The following is an 18153-nucleotide window of genomic DNA, read 5'->3' on the forward strand; positions in this document are numbered from 1 at the left end:
CCTTTTATCAGGTGCAGTGACAAAGTATGAAGGAAATCCTGAGGCACCTGATATCTTCTTTGACTCAGTCTTTAATAATGAGTCATTCTCCAGGTCCCCAGCCCCATGGGCTCGAATGAATCCCCCATAATCTAAAGGGAAATGGTCAGTGATGTGCTACACCTCTTAGACACACACAGGTACATGGGGCTGGATGAGATCAACCCAAGGGTACTGAGGGACCTGGTGAAGGTGACCACTGAGCCACTTTAAATCATTTACCAGCAGGCCATGTCAAATAGAGAAGGCCCTGGTGTCTGGAGGTGAGCCTATATGAGACCCAATTAAAGAAAGATTAGAAGGAGAACGTGGGGAACTTTGGGCCTGTCAGCCTGACCTCAGCTCCAGGGAGGGTCATGGGGCAGATCATCCTTAGTGCCTTAACATGGCATGTGCAGGACAACCAGGTGGTCAGGTCTAGCCAGCATAGGTTTAAGAAAGGCAGGTTCTGCCTAAATAGTTTGACTTATTCATACTATTCATCTACTCTCTGACAGATAATTCTTTATCCTATTGAGTGTTATTTAAACTGCAAACTGCCTATGAATTCTTTCTTGCTTTTAAAAAGCAAATAAAGACTTGATTTTTGAATATCCCTCGATAAATGTCTCCAAAAAGTATCTTGTGCTCTTAAGGTTCTGATTAAACAGTTTTTGGAAAGAGCTGGGCCTACTGTGTTACACAAACCATCTTAGGTGGAAAGGCTAGGGTATATTTCAGGAGGATGGAATCCAATCTAACACTCATGTGGTCACCGTGCGTGATTCCACACGTTCCTCCTGCGTTCCTCTGGCTGCCGATCTGGAAAATACCAGTAGCTCAAAAGTTCAAGCACAGAACCAGTGGGAGTTATATGAAATTTTAAAATTAGGCCTCTCTGCTGGAAGAAAACATTTATTGAATAAACTTCAAGCTCCTTTAGGCAGGCAATCAATTAGTTGATTGCCCCTGCTAGTTGTTCGAAGTATTTTTGTGTGTAAGGTAGAATGGTTGTGTTACTCAACTACTCTAATATTATATTTGCAGACTTAGTCTGTAAATTCACAGTGGACTGTTAATGACTGCATTTGGCAGTCGATTGAGCTTTCCACACTTGCAATATAGTCAAAGCCATAGAACTTGTGTTCCAGTGAAATCAGATACTCAACTTGGATGCTGAATGCGGTGAAGCACACTTGCCAGAAGGGTGTGGGACCTTCTGGCTTTTTTTGGTTGACTGAAAGTCTGTCATACACTATACCCTACCTTTTCCACTAAGAGAAACCTTCAGATTCACAGTTTTTTGGGAAACTGAACCTTTGTTTCTTCCTTTGAAGAAAACTGAAAATTAGAAGGGAAAAATAAAATAGTGCTCTAGTAATACTTTGAAAAAATGTCTAAAGTTAACTGCATGTTGACTTTATTAGTTCTCTAAACCCACTTTGATCAAGGAAATAGGAGTGTTGCTTACTTGTTTTGGGCCGTTTTTAAGCTCAGGACAGTCTATGGCTTTTCAAGACCAGAGGCATGAAGAAATTGGAAGTCTCTCTTGAGAATTAACAATTGCGTATCCTGATTTCTAGGTTGTTGGGTTGACAGTATTCCAGCTTATAGTAACATCAGCAGCTGTTTTGGAACTCCATGGTTTGATGGTTTGCAGTTACATCTTAGAGAACCATAGTCATACTCCACTTCTTTTTTTAAAGTATAAATTAGTTTTTCTAATTTTGCGAATTAGATAAAAATGTCAATGTATCAGACAGGACAAGCTTAAATTTAGAGTTGTTACATGTTAGGAAAATTTTGTACCACTTTTCAAACAAATCATTTTAAGCCACAAATAATTGTTTTGGATAGGTTCACAAACTGAGAGTGACACAGTTGATTTTTTTGGGAGATGTTTGTGGATCGTTTTTTTTTTTTTTTTTTTTTGGTTTTTTTTTTTTTTTTTTTTTTTTTGTTTTTTTTTTGTTTTGTTTTGTTTTGTTTTGTTTTTTTTTTTTTGGCTCTCTGTTCCAAGTGGATCTGACTGCAGTGCTGAATTTTCATGGAAATGGGTAAATCAAATCAAAGTAGGCTACTTAAAATGTTACTAGCAGAAGCAGCTTCTGTGACAGCAGATCATATGGACCATATGCATACTCAGTATAATAGGTTTAGGGGAGCTCTGGTCAAACACTTGCCTGAACTTGCCTGTGCCAGCTGGTGGTAGGAGTAGAGGATGTGCCAAATGACTCCGAGTCCCTGTATCTGGAGGTTCCCATTCTGCTTTCTGTGTCTTCTATGCTGCTTATCCAATATTTAAAGAAAAGATCCAAACTTAAGCTAGGTGGTCTAACATCAGACATCATGCATAGATTTCAGATGCTTTTGTTGTAACATTTCAGATACAATGTTGTGCTTTTAAAATTCATTCATCTTTGTTACCTTAAATTGTGTCCCACCTACATGTAGCTTTAAAGTCTTTGATTTGGGATGCTGCTCTTCTTATGGCAGTTGCACAAGCAATTGGCATTGTATAAAAAGCTTGTTTTACTTCTGTAGTGTTTATGAAGAATTAATTCCAAAGCCTTGATAGGTAAGAGAAGAACTCATGGTAACTACCTTGAATTCTGTAAATAAAAAGGTTTTGGGTTTGGAAAGTGTTCATGATACCTAAGATGCTAAATTGCTATATTTTCTTACTGGTTTATTTTTCAAAGATAATATGCAGGCTCTAATTCAGTAACTTGTGCTTGGATAAGTAAAAGAAAATGAAGGATATCAGTTTTATTGAACTTCACTGTGGATTAAGGGATTTATAGATTCTCAAGCAGGTATGAGTAACTCATTCAGTATCTTGGGAAGAAAAAATCAGGTATATTTGACTTTCATGGTGGTAAACTGCTTGTGTTAGACCAACAGTACCTGGAGCATTGTGATTTATGAAAATATTTTTCAAGGACTAGCACTGTTAGAAAAGGTACAGCTTAAGATAAGCCATCCATGAAGAAAAAAATACTTTTTAAGAGGATGAGGTGCAGGAAGTAGGTGGTGGAGTGGGGTTTGATTTTTTCTTTTTTTTTTTAATTTTAATGAAATTTCAAAACTACTGGCTTCCTCTGTTCTCATAGATATTTATTTCCTGTTCTTTATCTATATGATCAAAAATTATTTACTTTAACACATGGGGTCTAGCAGGATAATGGTGGTATACAAAACCCAAGTAACAATGTATTTTTAGTAATAAATGTATTTTTATATATGTCTTTTTAGTAGAAAGGCCTCTTTGCTATCTGAATCATAGAATAACATGGGATCTTGGAAAGTGCAAGTGTCAAGTGCATTGGTTTTGTTTCATTTTTGTTTCGAAAAAGGTCGTCTTCATTACATTCTGCTTTGCCAAAGTCATTCCGTGATCTTGTGATGGAAGAAGAAAAATGTATGAGTGTGAATAATTCACCTGGTACTGGTATTAAAAGATGTGGATATAAAGGATCTGAGGATTCATCGGTCCAAAACACCATAAGGTAAGAATGCATTTTTTTCTAATTGGTCAACCATTGTACAAGAAGCACAATGACCTGTTAAATTCTGCTGAAATAAGAATAAAATTGTCATTTAAAAAAAGCATTCTTCTGACAATTCTGTTATAATAAGTTTTTTTATGAATGAAATACTCTTAAGAATAGAAAGCGTAAAGATTTAAGCAATTTAATGCAACAGCTAATACTTTGTTTCAGTTTCAAAGTGTATGTATCCATATAGATGGATACATGTTTATATATAAATATATAAATATATACATGTATATAGAAACTTCAGGCTCCAAACAAAACATATCTGAATTTGTTTGCATATGTATCTATGTATAAAATGATAAATCAGTATTTTCTAACCTTTGCAGAAATTAGATATTCATGAGCATTCAGATATACCATTCATGAAATATTTTGCTAAAAGCATTTCTGTGTAACCACTGAGTGGATAAAATTAGTTTATTCAAACACAGTTCTGGCATTTCCTAATCTGAGTTTTCTTGTAAGATGGCTTAATTGTTTAAGTGCAGTTTATCATGGACTAAGCAGGCTTACAGAAACATTGATGCACTGGTTATAATACTCTGTGTATTATAATTCCTGTGGGGTTACAGTTCTAAGGACAAAAATAAGGCACATGTGAATTATATCTCTAGTTATTAGACAATGTTGCTCTTTGGTCAAAATGTTTTAGCCATGTATCCTCTTGGTACCTCCAATAGAATCCCTGTTCTGGGTTAAAATAACTGTTTAAGCTGAGGAAAGAATCTCAGCCTTATTGTTGAAGGTCTGTTTGACTGAACTGCCCACCCACCTGCATCTCTTCCCCCTGTCATCAGTAACTTTGAATTGTAGATGTTTCATATATTTACAAAACAGAGAGCCTGAAAATCTTACAGACTCTACCACCTACTATGTGACCAGTGCAGACCAGCTGACCCACAGTGGCAGGGCACCCTAGTGTGACAGCACAACTGGCTGACTGGTGGCTTCCCTGGCAAAGGCACAGCCCCAGTGTTACAGAGGGAGGTGAGCAAGGCAGGCTCTGGGGCAGAAACCAGGATGAGCCACAGTCAGTGGGCACAGACAGGTGCATTGGGATCAGGCAAGGCTGACGTCAAACCTGCAAATCAAGTCAGGGTCAGGAACAGCAAAGCTGGGCTTGGCCATAGCTGCAGCATAGCCCAATGAAGGCCTGAGGGACTGAGCTTAAATGAAGCTCTTGAGTAAAGAGGGGGAGCTTCTGTAATCCTTCACACAACACAACTTTAGAGCAATCTGACTCAATTTTACGCAGCTGTGCTGAGGGAGAAGTTTGCAGAGCTGTTGGTGCACAAGGAGCTTTGTCATTATCTGGCTGTTTTTCTTATGAACTCCTGTTCCACTGTCCTCCAACAACTGACTCCTCTGTGAGGAAAAGAAAGTTCTGCTGAGCCCTGCTTTTGGTTGTTCAGCTTGTATAAAAACTGGTGTTTCCCTAGGACAGAAGTAGTACATGTTTTACTGCTATATATAGAATAAAATGAGGGTAGAAATGTAGGAACATTGTGTGTGGGATAGTGTCTGAGGAGAGAGGTAGGAGTCATTTGTGTGATGGGGAGGCATTCCTCAGGAACAGTGTGATAAAGCTAAAGTTACTGTGGTGAGTGGAGGTGTGGGGACATGAAACACAAATCTGCAGAACTGGCATTGTTCATTTTGTTGCTAGGACAATAATAAAACTTTTCATCATATGGGAGATGCCTGGGGCTGGTAATAAGAAAATTTGCACTGGATGCTATTATTAACTTTGCCACAACAGCTCTGTAATCTTCATAAAGTAATTTCTTTTCCTTTTGCATTGCCTTGTCTCGTCTGTGCAGTCTGGCCAGTCTGCACGCTCTCAAAGTGGACTGTTTGAGCTGAATCCAGGTCTAATATAGTAAATGTCTGAAGATGATACATTAAGCTAGTGGAAGCCTCGTAGATGACTAAATTGACTATCATCACTTTGGAAAGAAGGCCCCTCCAAATATCTGTTTTTGAATTGTGTCTGAAGATGCTTATTTTTTTCTAGTAGGTATAGAGAGCCTAGGTGACTAGTTCCTCCAATCTGAAACTTAGAAGGGGAGTTTCTAGTTTGAGGTAATTTTATTTTTTGACTGTGCAGTTTTGTCACAGTAGGCTCTAATTTTTACCTGTGGCATTTAAGGCCTATTTCTATAAAGATTAATTATTTACACCCTTACCCCTTCCTTTTTAAGGGAAGGAAATTGCACAAGAGTAGAGTATAAGCAATCCTCATCTATTGATGTCAGACTTGGTGATGGGACACTGAAGATACTTGCATGACTTAATGTTCCTGCTTTGTCTTTCTCCGTTGAATAAACTGTGCACTAATTAAACTGACAGTTTTCTTACCTCTCTGGATGAGGGTATTTTGGATGGTAAGATAAGCATTCTTCTATGTACTGTCACTTTCCAATTTTTGCAGTACAGGTTTTTTTTTTTTTAGGCAAACCATGTTATAAATTGTGGTGATTTGAACTGCATTTAATTGAGAGGCAGATCATTCCAAGAGCTGGGGCATGTGGATGTGGATGCGTTGTTTCCAGGGGCACCTCAGCCTTGGGAGTTGTGCTGTGCATGTGTCCAAGCTGAAAACATAGGCCTGACATGACTTCACTTAGTTGTGGCAGCCTGAGTTGTCTTCACTGTGTTACTCCAGGGAGCAGTGAAGCATCTTAGTGGAAACAAGTATTTGCGGCTTGGTGTGGGAATGGCCTAGTTCTGTCATGGCTAATAATGAGCTAATATGTAGCTCATGACTCAAATGATACAGTAAAACCCAGGAGGGTTCTGCAGGAGACCAGGCTTTGTGTTCTTTTTCTGAGAGCAGTTATTAGATCAGGGAGACACCAAACCTGACCTGGCATCTCATGAGCAAATACTCAAGAAACACTAGGGAGCTGAGGGCTGGGACATTTTGGTGGCTGTACAAGAGTCATGGCAAGTTCAGCCAACTGAGTTAATCAGGTTGGTTCAGTACAGATGATACTTGGCTGGTTTATTTCCATGCAGAACCATTTATGTGTCTGCATCAGTCTTAATTTCTAAGACTTCCAGGTTTCCAAGTTCTATATTTTTGTGGCTCTTTTTCCATTTTTTTGTATATGCTAGCTTCACATTTCCTGTGTATTCCATTTCTCCTAGTCATTTTGATGCCAGCTGAGGAATTAATTTAGAATGCTGAAATATCTGCAGTTGATTTAATATCTGGACTGAGTGTCTTTCTGAGTGTCTGTCTGAGTGTATTTCTTGTCTTGTTAGCAAGAAATACAGATGTATGTATGTACAAACAGCTTAAAAATACCTGGACTTCTTCCTACATTTTAAAGCCCCATTAGCTTTAAATGAGGGAGATGATATAGATATTTACTTGCTTTTTAATTGATCACTAGAGTATGCTGTGATGCTGGAACTATTAATTCCAGTTTTGGGAAATTCCTGTTGAGGTGATTTTTTTGGTTGTTATTTGGGTTTTTTGGCTTGTTTGTTTGTATAGAAGTCATCAGGTGTAAGTGTAACAATCCAGTTGGGTTCATTTGTAGCAGTGCTGTGAGTTCTTCGGATTTGGAATGGAAAGAAGGGTGTAGCTGTCAAATCAGGTACTGTCAAATGTGCTGGAAGGTGAGTATTATTAAAGCAGATGGAAAAAGAGATAAAATTGAGAGATAATGTCAGTATAAAAGCACAGAAGGCTGCCTTCATCTCCTCTTCATTTTCTTTGGCTCTTTTCTGCTTTTCAATGTTATTAAGTGCAGTAAAAGCTGGAAGCTAATTTATCATAGAATGGTTTGGAAGGGACCTTAGAGATCATCTCGTTGCAACCTTCCTGCTAGGAGTAGGGACACCTCCAGCTAGACCAGGTTGCTCACAGCTCCATCCAGCCTGGCCTTGAACACTTGCAGGGATGAAGCATCCACAGCTTCCCAGTGCCTCACAACCTTCAGGGTGAAGAAGTTCCTCCTAATATCTAAACTAGACCTGCACTCTTTCAGTTTGAAGCCTTTTCCTGACTTTACATGTGCTTGTAGAAGGTCCCTCTCCATCTTTCTTGCAGGGTCCCTTCATGTGTTGGAAGGCAATAATTAAGTCACTCTGAAGCCTTCTCTTTTCCAGGCTGAACAAATCAATTCTCTCAGCTTTTCCCTGGATGGAGAGGTGCTCCATACCTCTAAACATCTTGGTGGCCTCCTCTGGACTTGCAGCAAGGTCCATGTACTTTTTTGTGCTGAGGACCTGAGAGCTGGATGCAGCTGAAAAATAGTGCCCTGCTTTGAAATCACAAAATAATTTTGGTTCTGTAGTTTAGCCTCCTGCTCAAAGTAAGTGAAACTAGATCATGTTACTCAGGACCTGGCCTGGTTGAGTTGTGACTGCTTCCAAGTATGAAGATACCCCAGACTTTTTGGGCAACATGTTTCAGTGGATAATCATCTCTGTATGGTATTTTTATTTTTCCTTTTATCTATGTGGGATTTACTATCTGCCTCTTGTGTGTGTTGCCTCTAATTTATCATTGTGCACCTCTAAGAAGATTCTTGCTTCATCTTTCCTCTGTCCTGCAGTTAAGTAGTTGAAGACAGCACTGATATCTCCCCTTTGCTGCCTCCCTTTAGGATTAACAAAACACATTCTTCCAAATCCTGGACCTGTTCCAACCTGACAGCATCCTTCTTGTATTGTGGAGCCCAAAATTGAGGATGATACTCTGTATGTAGACAAAGAACTACAACATGAAGGGGAGGAATCACTTCCTCTGCCTTCCTCTGCACAGTATTTCTAGCACAGCCCAGCACGCAGTTGGCTGTCCCTGCTGCAGAGGCACTGGGTGGTAACATCCTCTTCCACTTGTCAGCCAGGACTCTGCAGGTTCTGCTTTCCCTCTGCTGCTTTCTAGCCAGTCAGTCCTGGCCAATACTGCCTTGTGGGGCTGTTCTCTTCCAAACACAGGACTTTGCACTTGCCTTTGAAATTCATTGGTTCTCAGTTGTCCATTTTTCCAGCCTCTTGAGGGCTTCTGAAAGGCAGCCTGGCATGCAGAATATGCACCATCCTCAACCTCCCCACAGCCAGCTGTGGCCTGCTGAGGGTCTATTCTGTTCTACCAAAGATGCTTAACAGGGTTGGTTCCAGTATCAGTCCCTGAGGACCCCCACTATTACTTGATTTCCAGCTGGGCTTTGTACAGCTAATCCATTTCCAGACCATTTTCCATCCATCTCATAGTCCATTTGCTTGGTCCATATTTTTCAGACTGAGTACAAGGATGCATGACCTGGCAATGTGCATTGTTTGTTTTGTGGGAAAAAGTAGGTTTTGTGACAAAAAGCTCAACATGATTAATTTAAATCTCTTTTTGATGGTGGATATTATATTTCAGACTTTTTTACTTAGTGGTAGAAATCATGTTTTTTGTTATCCTTGGAATTGTGTTCTGGGGAAAATATTTCAGAGAACTTGGTCGTGGCTGGAATTCTCTTAACTTTCTATAGATTCTTTTCCTGTTTTATCCAAGAGCTTGTGGTCACTTACAAAGGATTACCAAAGCATTAAACAAAATTGAGAGTGATTTATTGAAACAGCAACACCCTTAGAGTTGTTTGCAGTGCCATAGAATAATTTTAAAAATGTTTGCCAGCATGTCACAGTATGCTATAACACTTTTTTAAGGTTCTGGAAATTGCAAAGCTGTCCTGTCAAAGATAGGTATTAAATAATGAGAATAGGGCCCTCTCTTCTTACTGGCATAGGACGTTTCTGACAAATATACTTGTTTCTTAATGAATACAGTGTAACCAACATGAACTTCTTTTTGTTGAGAGGTTAACATTTTGCAACTGAATAAAATAAAATATCTTCCTGTCAGGAACTATAGAAATAATTCAAGATTTTTTTTTTTCTATTCTGTTAATTTTAGTTTTATGCTGTTCTTTTGAATGTGAGAGGTAGTTACAGGAAATGTACTGAAAGTCCCTAATTTCTGGGTTTACACTCAAAGAATTTACTCTAGTGAGATTGTAGCATTGGCTCTTCTGTATGAAACACTTAATTTGAATGCAGGACAGTTCAGTTTTTTATCTTGAATCTTTATCTTTTTAACTTGAATTTTTTGTTCTTTCATATTAATTGCAAACTTTTATAGGTAGTGCTGTTAGTGCATTACCCAGTTGACTAATTTGCATTAAAAAAAGCAAAAGAGCCTTTTTTTTAATAATCAGAAATTAAACTCTTTTTTTTCGAATCCTAAAATGTTAGGAAATGCCAGAATTAATGCCCAAGATTAAATTCCATTAGGGTCTGGTAGTTAGAAATGAGAATCAGTGTCTTTTTCAGTCTTCATATCACACTTGAAAACAAATTCCACATTATATCCTAATACCTTTCCTCCGTAAAAATTCTACACATTTGTTGTAATTTCCTACTGCAATTTTTTATTTCACAAAATGATGTAGGAAAATGCTCTGCCTACATTTTTACTGATCTTTACTCTCCTTTCCTATCTCTCTCCAGGTACAACACTAGAAGTAACCCAGGTCTGGAAGACCATGTCCCGGATTCTCCACAGCTGGAGAATCATAAGTAAGTGTGGTAGTGGCCTAGGTTCTGGAACCTTTTTACTGTGTATTGTGCTGACCTTGATGTTGCCTCATAATGTTGTTTGGTTTTTCTTTTTTTTGCAGTCCTTGGTCAGCAGCATCACCAGCCAGCTCTCCTGTGATAGCACCTGTCATGTTCTCAGCTATTGTAGAGGAAGAGCTCCAGCAAGAAGCTGCTCTTATTAGGAGCAGAGAAAAACCTCTGGCATTGATCCAGGTAAAGTGCTAAGTTACTGCTGCTCTAAAGTAACATGAGGAGTTTCCAATGGCTCTTTCAGAGATCAGTTATTAGTATTAATTATGTATTAGTACATGTCATTTACATAATTATATTTAAGAATAATGTCACACTGCTGTTTGATAAGGTAGGCCTCTATTAAATTCAAAATGGCTGAGTCCGTAATAAATGTATTTGCAGCATCAGAGAGTGGTTGAGTTTGGAATGAACCTCTGGAAATTGTCTAATCCAAACCCCTGCTCAGAGCAGGTTTCTCAAAGCCAGGCAGCATTTGATTATCTGCAAGGATGAACACTAATGGGCTCTCCAGAAAACCTGTTCCAGAAACCACCCTCACACCAAAAAAGATTTTTAAATACAATTTTCTGTTTTTCAATCTGCACCCACTGCCTCTTCTCCTGTCTTTGGGTACCACTTAGAAGAGCATGGGTAAGTTGTCTTTATTATCTCCTAGCAGGTATTTATACCTTTTGATAAGAGCACCCTAAGTCTTCTTTTATCCATGTTAAAAAAGGGCAGTGTGCTCAGCCTCTCCTCAGTGTCAGATGCACTGGGCTCTTAATCATTTTTATGTCGTGTCATATGACTGGTCATTATATCCATGTTTCTCTGTACTCAGAGGTCAAGAAGCACTTGAAGTGTGTCTTACCAGTGCTGGGTAGAGGGAAAGTGTCATCTGTCTTGTTTTTCTGGTAGTGCTGTCCCTCACAGAGCACAGGAGGTTATCACTCTTCTTTGCAGTGTGGATGCACTGCTGGCTAAAAGGCTAAATTGTGTCAGAACTCATCCCCGCGTGGGCCACCAGTTGTTGGCATTGGTGCTTGGCACCAATCAAGGGTGGATGGGAGCTGACTGTCACTGTTAGTTTGTTAGCTCACTGTGAGACTTTCATACCTTCTCTCTGTGAGTTCTCACAGGCAGCTCCTCGTAATGCTGACTCCTTTTCTTTCTTCCACATGGCTGGCTGACTTCTTCCTGTCCCTATCACGACTGCCTGACCCTTTCTGTCCCTAGCAGCACATACCAACCCTTACTGTCCCTAGCACAGCAACCACCTGACCCTTAATCCTCACAGCAGCACAGCCAGCTGACTCCAACTCCCCTCTCAACCAGCTAACCCACTCTTTTATAACACCCATCCTTTTTGGACACAGCTGTCACCTATTAAAGGCAAGGCTGTTCCTACTCTTTGGTAATTAGTACAGCTGCAACTCCTCAGGGGTGAGATTGCCTTCAGCACTATCCCTATTCCCTCACAATCCATCCTCCCACAAAATTGTCCACCAGGTCCTTTTATGCTAGGCTGCTTTCCAACTTGTCAGCTCCCAGTGTGTACTGGTGTCTGGGGTTTTTCTTCCCAGGAGATGGACTTTGTGTTTCCCTTTCTTGAACTTCATGAGATTCCTTGTAGCCTATTTTTTCAGCATTGTCTTGAGTCTCTCTGAGTGACAGTACAACCATCTGGTATATCAGCCACTCCTTTGCATTCTCTACTGCTTGCAGTCTTGCTGAGGGTGCACTGTGTCTCTTCCTGTGGGTAATTGATGAAGATGTTAAACAGTATTGGCCTTAGTCTCAGTGTTGTTGTGGTGGATTTTGTGCCACTGGTCACAGCACTTTGAGATCACCAGTTCTGCCAGTTTTCAGTCTGTCTCACATTGCATTTATGAGGTGTGTTCTTAAGTTTGTCCACTTAAACTCTTAGTTAATATTTGAGCTGTACCATTTTCCCAGGAATCACCTAGTGGTCACTCAGATCCTCTTGCCCTCCTTGAAGGTAGGAATGACACTTGATTCCTAGTCCTCAGGAATCAACCCTTTTTGCAATAATTTTTCAAAGGTTTTTCTGAGAGCGGTCTTGCAGTCATTTTGGCCAGCTCTGATCTCCAGGGCCTGGCATTGCTGGAGACATGATCTTTACACTTAACACCAAGATGAAGGTCCCCAGCCTCTTCCATGTCTTTTTCATTCAGTAGTGGATCTATGTTGTCTTTTTTTTGCTGCAGTAGAAGCCTGTTTTGCTGCCCTTCATGTTCCTTGCCAGATTTCACCACAGGTAGGCTTTGACTTTCTTAATTCTTGTCCTGTGTTGTCACACAGTGTCTCTGTTTTCCTTCTGTGTCACTTTTTTTCTGCTCCCATGTCTTGTATGCTTCCTTTTTGTTTGGATTTTGTCAGGAGCTCTTCTTTTCAGCTGTGCAGTCCTCCTGCCATTCTTACTTGGCTAGGATGCTCATTGGCATGGTAGGTTCTTGAGCTTGGTGGAGATGATCTTTAAAATCAGCCATCAGTCCTGGACATTTCTTCATTCTGGGGCCAAATTCCATGAATTTTTCCAAGCAGATGCCTTCGTAGTCTTTACTTCTGAAGTCCCAAGTTGTTTGCTATTTCTCTTGTTCCCAGCTTTCAGGATCCTGAACTCCAATATCTCATTGTCATTGCAGCCAAGGCTGCCCTTAACCTTCACATCCCTGGCCAGTTGTTTTTTTTTTTTTTTTGGGAGTATGAGATCCATCAGAATGTCTCCCTTGATCACCTCCTTCATCATCTGTGTTAAGAATTCTTCACCAGTGGGGAGGCATCTTAGAGGGTTTGTGTCCAGCTCTTTTGTCTTTCCAGCAGATACCAAGGTGCCTCAGAGTTTCCTGTGAGGAGCAGGGCCTGAAAACATGACATTTCTTCAAGTTGTCTGAAGAATGTATAATCTACTACTCCTTCCTGATTAGTAGGTCTGATGCATTCAGATCAGCATAGCTAGTTCATAGCCATGCCTGTGGTGTAAATGTAGACCTGACACTGACATACATGCTATTTTTTTCCTTCCAGATTGAGGAGTGTGCTATTCAAGACTTGTTAGTGCACTATGAAGCTTTTGACAACCCTGAAGAATTTGTGACTGTTGAAAGGGCTCCACAGGGACCTATAGCAGCACCTATGTGGAACAAGCACTAATTTGTACTCTTCACAGTCCTCCCTTCCACAGTTCTCACAGCTATATGTGCACTTCTGAAATTGTAATTCTTCTTACAAGTAAAACAGGACTGGAAGAATAAGAATAATGTAATTTTTAACATCAGCATTAAAACACTGCCCATAATCACTAGTTATTTGTTAGAGAGAATGGAATAATATGTTCACTGTGTCCTTTACCCACAGTATCTATTGTATGTATGTTTTGACAGCATTTCTTTAATGACACCAATAATAAGTAATGTTATATGAGGCTGTAGATTGGGAATGTATTTGCTAATCTTAAGTTGTAAGGGGTTTTTGTTAAATTAACAGGTGAAAAGCGAGTGTTTATTTTGTGATTTAATGTGGAATTGAATGTGCAAAATTAAACACCTTTAAAGTTTGGGGGTGTGTCCTTCAGACCTTTCTTGCAAATTGGGAATATTGAGAAAAAATTTGTGCTTGAACTTCATGTAAAAGTACAGTTTGACAGTGCAGTTTGTCTTAAGTTCCGTGTGCAAGTCCTGGTTCTCTGGTTGCTGTGGCCAGCACGTTTCCCTGCTGTGCCCCAGGCTGTGCCTCTGTGCCCGGCCATCGCCTGCGCTCGGCTCAGCTGTGCTTGTTTGTCACTGCTCTGAGTGAGCCCGGCTTGGAGCAGCCAGCTGTGTCTTGAAGTAAAGCACACAGCTCAAGAGAACATGGTGCCACTTAATTAGCCCATCCATAGTCTTACTCTGGTAAATATGGTATGGTTTTAGAACCACTGTGTTTGGGGACAAGTCACGTGAAGTGCTGAGGAAATAAAAGATCAGTGTATACGTTGAAGCTGTAGGGGCGAGTGCTTGACTGGGAAATTTGCAAATACCTGAGCTGCAAAAATTATCATAGATGGTTTTCAATATTGTGTTCCAAACTGTGCCTGGTTGAAACAAATTTATAGATATAAAAAAAAAAAAAAAAAGAAAAAATGGTAGTCTTATCTGCAATATTTTGTCTAGTTTGTCTCGTTTGTATAGGTGTGTTTGAACTTGTACTTCCTCAGTAATGTCAGTACTCTTGAACTCTGGAAAACTGGAATGGAGATATCTGCAGAAAATGAATGTAAAAAATTGATCACTGTGTGATAAAGGAATCTTGAAAAAAGTGATGTAGATATGTCTTAATGATTTCAGGTCAAGCTACACCAAAAAAATCCCCCACAAAAATTGTAAAAAAACCACAATAAACCATAAAATCTTGATTTATACAAAGTTAGTGTACTTTTATGTGCTGTCTATATATAATCAATTATTTAGGTAACTAGAGTGATGAGTATTTCTTTTGTGTCTGAAACAAGAACTGCAGACTTTTTGAATCTACACAGGCAGGAAAGATGTAGTTTTTAATTCTGTTTCAAATTCTACTGGTAATTCATTCAGTAAACTGCTGGTAATACTTGCATTAAGGATTTTTCTTGATGCACTAAAGGGCCTTAGGGCCTGCTGAAACTATCCTCTGGTGTAAAAGAAAAAGAAAGCTTATGTAATGTGAGAAATAGCTATAGAAGCAGTAGCCCTTTCCAGGTGGCATCTAATTTATTATCAAATATAAAATTACTGTAAATTTGCTAATTTGCTTTTTTTTTTTTTTTTTTTAATATGCCATTGAAAATCTCATGCTCATTGATGTTTCCACCACGCCAAAGAGCTTGACTGCTTTCAAGTTGTGATTTTATTGTCACAGTTTGTTTGGGCATCATCATCATTAAAAAATATGCAATATTTTTTAAACAAAAGCAAAGAATGATCAGTGTACCACTCTTCTGGAGTTGAGAACACTAAATGCTGTGGTAGAACTGCTTTATTAAGGCTAAAATGTGTCAAAGAAAACTAATTTTCTAGCTCAGATGCCCAACTTTGTGGCCTTTTTTTGTTACAACAAACATGAATTCAGCTCTAATCATATTTTGTCATTTCTGGGCTTGTTAGCTCCTTTAACTTCCACCAAAACAGGATTGAATTCCCAGGTTCTAGTGAACGTAATGCAGCACATCAGAGTTTGCAGTAAAAACCAATATTTCAAATATAGATTTAGAAGTTGAAGACGTATTGCAGCTATTTAGTGTAAGAAATACAACTTAAACAAAAGGATTTTAGTGAAGTATTTGTTTTATCTCAAAGACAAATGAACCATCCTCCGATACAGTTTCCTTGATTAAGCATTTTGTCTTTTCTCCTTCATCATTCATTATCCCCAACTACAGTAACTTCTTAAAAAAAATAGAGGGATAAGTAAAGCTTGTGAATTTTCCTCCTTCAAATGGAGGAAAAAAAATCAATTTAAAATTTTAATAATACTGCACTACCTTCAGGACTTGCTGTTACTGTGTCAAGGCATTTGAGGAATGCATAACTTTTCTGCACTGTACATTGAAATGAAAATGTAAAGTGGGAGACTTCACTCAATTGTAGAATCTTTGCTACTTTTGTTCCTCAAAAGTTGTTTTTAGTGACTAATCTGACAGTATTGTTGAATGGAATTTCCATATAAGGACTGATTGTGCAACCTTTCACAGAACAGCATTGACAAAAAAATGACTAAATTTCCTAATTTAGCTTCTGTTATAAGACTTGATGATACCTTCCTACTGTATGTTTTTTAACTGAATTCCCCATCCCCCACCCTGTGCTTAGCATCATTTGTAAGTGGCAATAGAATATTTTAACTGTGTGTTTTAAAATGAACACTTTTGAACTTCAAATGTTCAAAGTTTTCATCCCCATGCCTTACCCTCTATTTTTTTTAAATAATATAAAAAGATACTCTGAGCTCTTTCGACAGTGTTCAAGTATTTGATTGGGTTCATTGATTATTCTGCAATTGAAATGATGTTCTGCAGCCCCTTGGCAACCTGAACTCTCCTCCTTACCCAGAGAATTGCTAACTCTGAAGTAAAGACAAGTCAGAACAGAACACTCGTTTGTTAGACCATGTTCTAAATATAAAGGTAAAATATTTACACTGGAATAAAGTAACTTAAGCCCTTAATCCTTGACTTGCAAGATGTCACCAGAGACACTTTGTAGTAACTGGAACTGTCAGTTAAGATATCAAATGCTCTCGGAATGTATTCCATCTATTTTTACTCCAAGAAAAGTTTGGAAAAGTCCAGTAAAGTGCCTGCTACTTAAACTGAAGGTAAAGGATTTCTCTCTATTGCCGGATGTGCTGGAAAGTGGTCAAGTGAGATGTTGAGGCATACAAAATGAATCTTTCCTGTCAAGGCTCTCACTGTGGCAGACCTGAGAAATGTCAAGAGGGAAGGGACTACTTTTGTAGTGTTTCAGGTGTCTAACCTTGAGAAAAAAAAACATTAATTGTAGAAGGCCAACAAATTCACACACACACAATGTATGTTTGAAATGAAAGGGTTTGAGCAATGATACAGCAGAGAAGTTCTTGTGAGTTTAGGGAGTCCCTCTAATGGTTTGTGTGAGATTTTTCTTGTATGAGCGAGTGGTATCACAAACTCTACCTAGAAAGTTTTTGCTTTCCAGTAAAATTCTTCCTGAACTACTGTGTATCATGGCACCAAAACAAGCCATTTTTAAGGCAGCTCTCATACCTTCATGGACTCTTATTACACTAGTCTTTCAGCACTAGGAGCTCTTGCAGGCTTTGCCTGGAGGAAAGGGACTTGGATGTGAAGAATGTGCTGGAGATGAAGATACTCCTCAGGTGAGGTGTCTGTTGTTCTAGCAACAATTCAGCTTTCTGTTCTCTTTTCTGTTTTTTTTTTTTTCCCTCTTTTTCTATTCTTCGGTTTTTCTCTTTCTGTTGTTCTGTTTTTCTGGTTTTTTTTTTCCCTGTTTCTCTATTTTTCTTTATTTCTATTCCTCTTTCATTCTCTATCTTGATTTCTCGTTTTTTTTATCTTGTTTCTATTTCTCACATAGAATGCTATTTCTTTAGCATGACCTGTCTTATCCCCTTATTTTGTGGCATGTGAATAACATGAGAAAAGAGGAAACTTTTGCAGTGGCTTTAGATAAGACTGGCAGGAATTAATAGTAATAGTTGAAAGTCTGCTCTTTAGATCAGCCTTGAGGAATGCACTCTAGTTTATCAAGGTGTTGCTTAAAGCATGTTTTATTTCCTGTGATCTAAATGACTGAAATGCTTACAGTGTTCTGTTTCTGTACAATATATAGATTTCAGCTCAGGCCTGAAACATGAAATTGGGCCTTGGTGGGTGATGTGTGACTGAGCCATGGTCACAGACAGTGAAGACTTGGGCAGTCCAGTGAGGGGAGCGTGACCATCCTGGAGTGGCTTCTGAGGACTGTGCCTGGGCTGGGTCTCTGCAGCTCCATTCAGAGCATGTGAAGGTGCCTGAATTTGCATGTCTTAACCTTTGCAAAGAGGGAGGAAAATTCCTTGGTTCATGTTTTCACGGAAAAACCATGAGCTTGTCAAAAGCATTGGCTTTGTGCCAAGTGCATTTTCTTTGCATTTTCTTTCTCATCTTGGAGAATGCTTTTTGCTGGAAATACCCAGTCAAAATCAGGCCCCTCAACAGGATTCATAATCTCATGGAGTGGGAGAACAATGTTCTCATTCAACTGCAGTTTTCTTGGGAGGAAACTGATGCAGGGAGATAAGAAAGTTTGAATCAAGTGATGGTTTGGAACAGAACATCACACTCCTTGATCTTGATTTAAATGAATTTGTAGATCTACAGAGTTGTTTTAAAACACATATTTTAATGTTTGGGGTCAATTCTTCCAAATCTTGCATAAGCTTTTCA

At 39.1% G+C, this 18153-nt stretch overlaps 1 protein-coding gene across 2 annotated transcripts in view; it reads left to right on the plus strand.

Moving 5' to 3' along the window:
• The window catches only part of IBTK (inhibitor of Bruton tyrosine kinase), a 54242-nt gene extending 39625 nt beyond the window's left edge, over window positions 1-14617 (plus strand). For both annotated transcript variants that reach the window (XM_053973376.1, XM_053973377.1), the window contains exons 26-29: window positions 3375-3527; window positions 10092-10160; window positions 10262-10394; window positions 13242-14617. In XM_053973376.1, the coding sequence (XP_053829351.1) occupies window positions 3375-3527; window positions 10092-10160; window positions 10262-10394; window positions 13242-13367 (481 nt within the window). In that variant the 3' untranslated portion in view covers window positions 13368-14617. The remainder of the gene's footprint in view (window positions 1-3374; window positions 3528-10091; window positions 10161-10261; window positions 10395-13241) is intronic.
• The last annotated feature ends 3536 nt before the right edge of the window (window positions 14618-18153 follow it).

This window comes from Vidua macroura, chromosome 3, assembly GCF_024509145.1.
Source record: "Vidua macroura isolate BioBank_ID:100142 chromosome 3, ASM2450914v1, whole genome shotgun sequence".
Classification (NCBI taxonomy): Eukaryota; Metazoa; Chordata; class Aves; order Passeriformes; family Viduidae; genus Vidua; species Vidua macroura.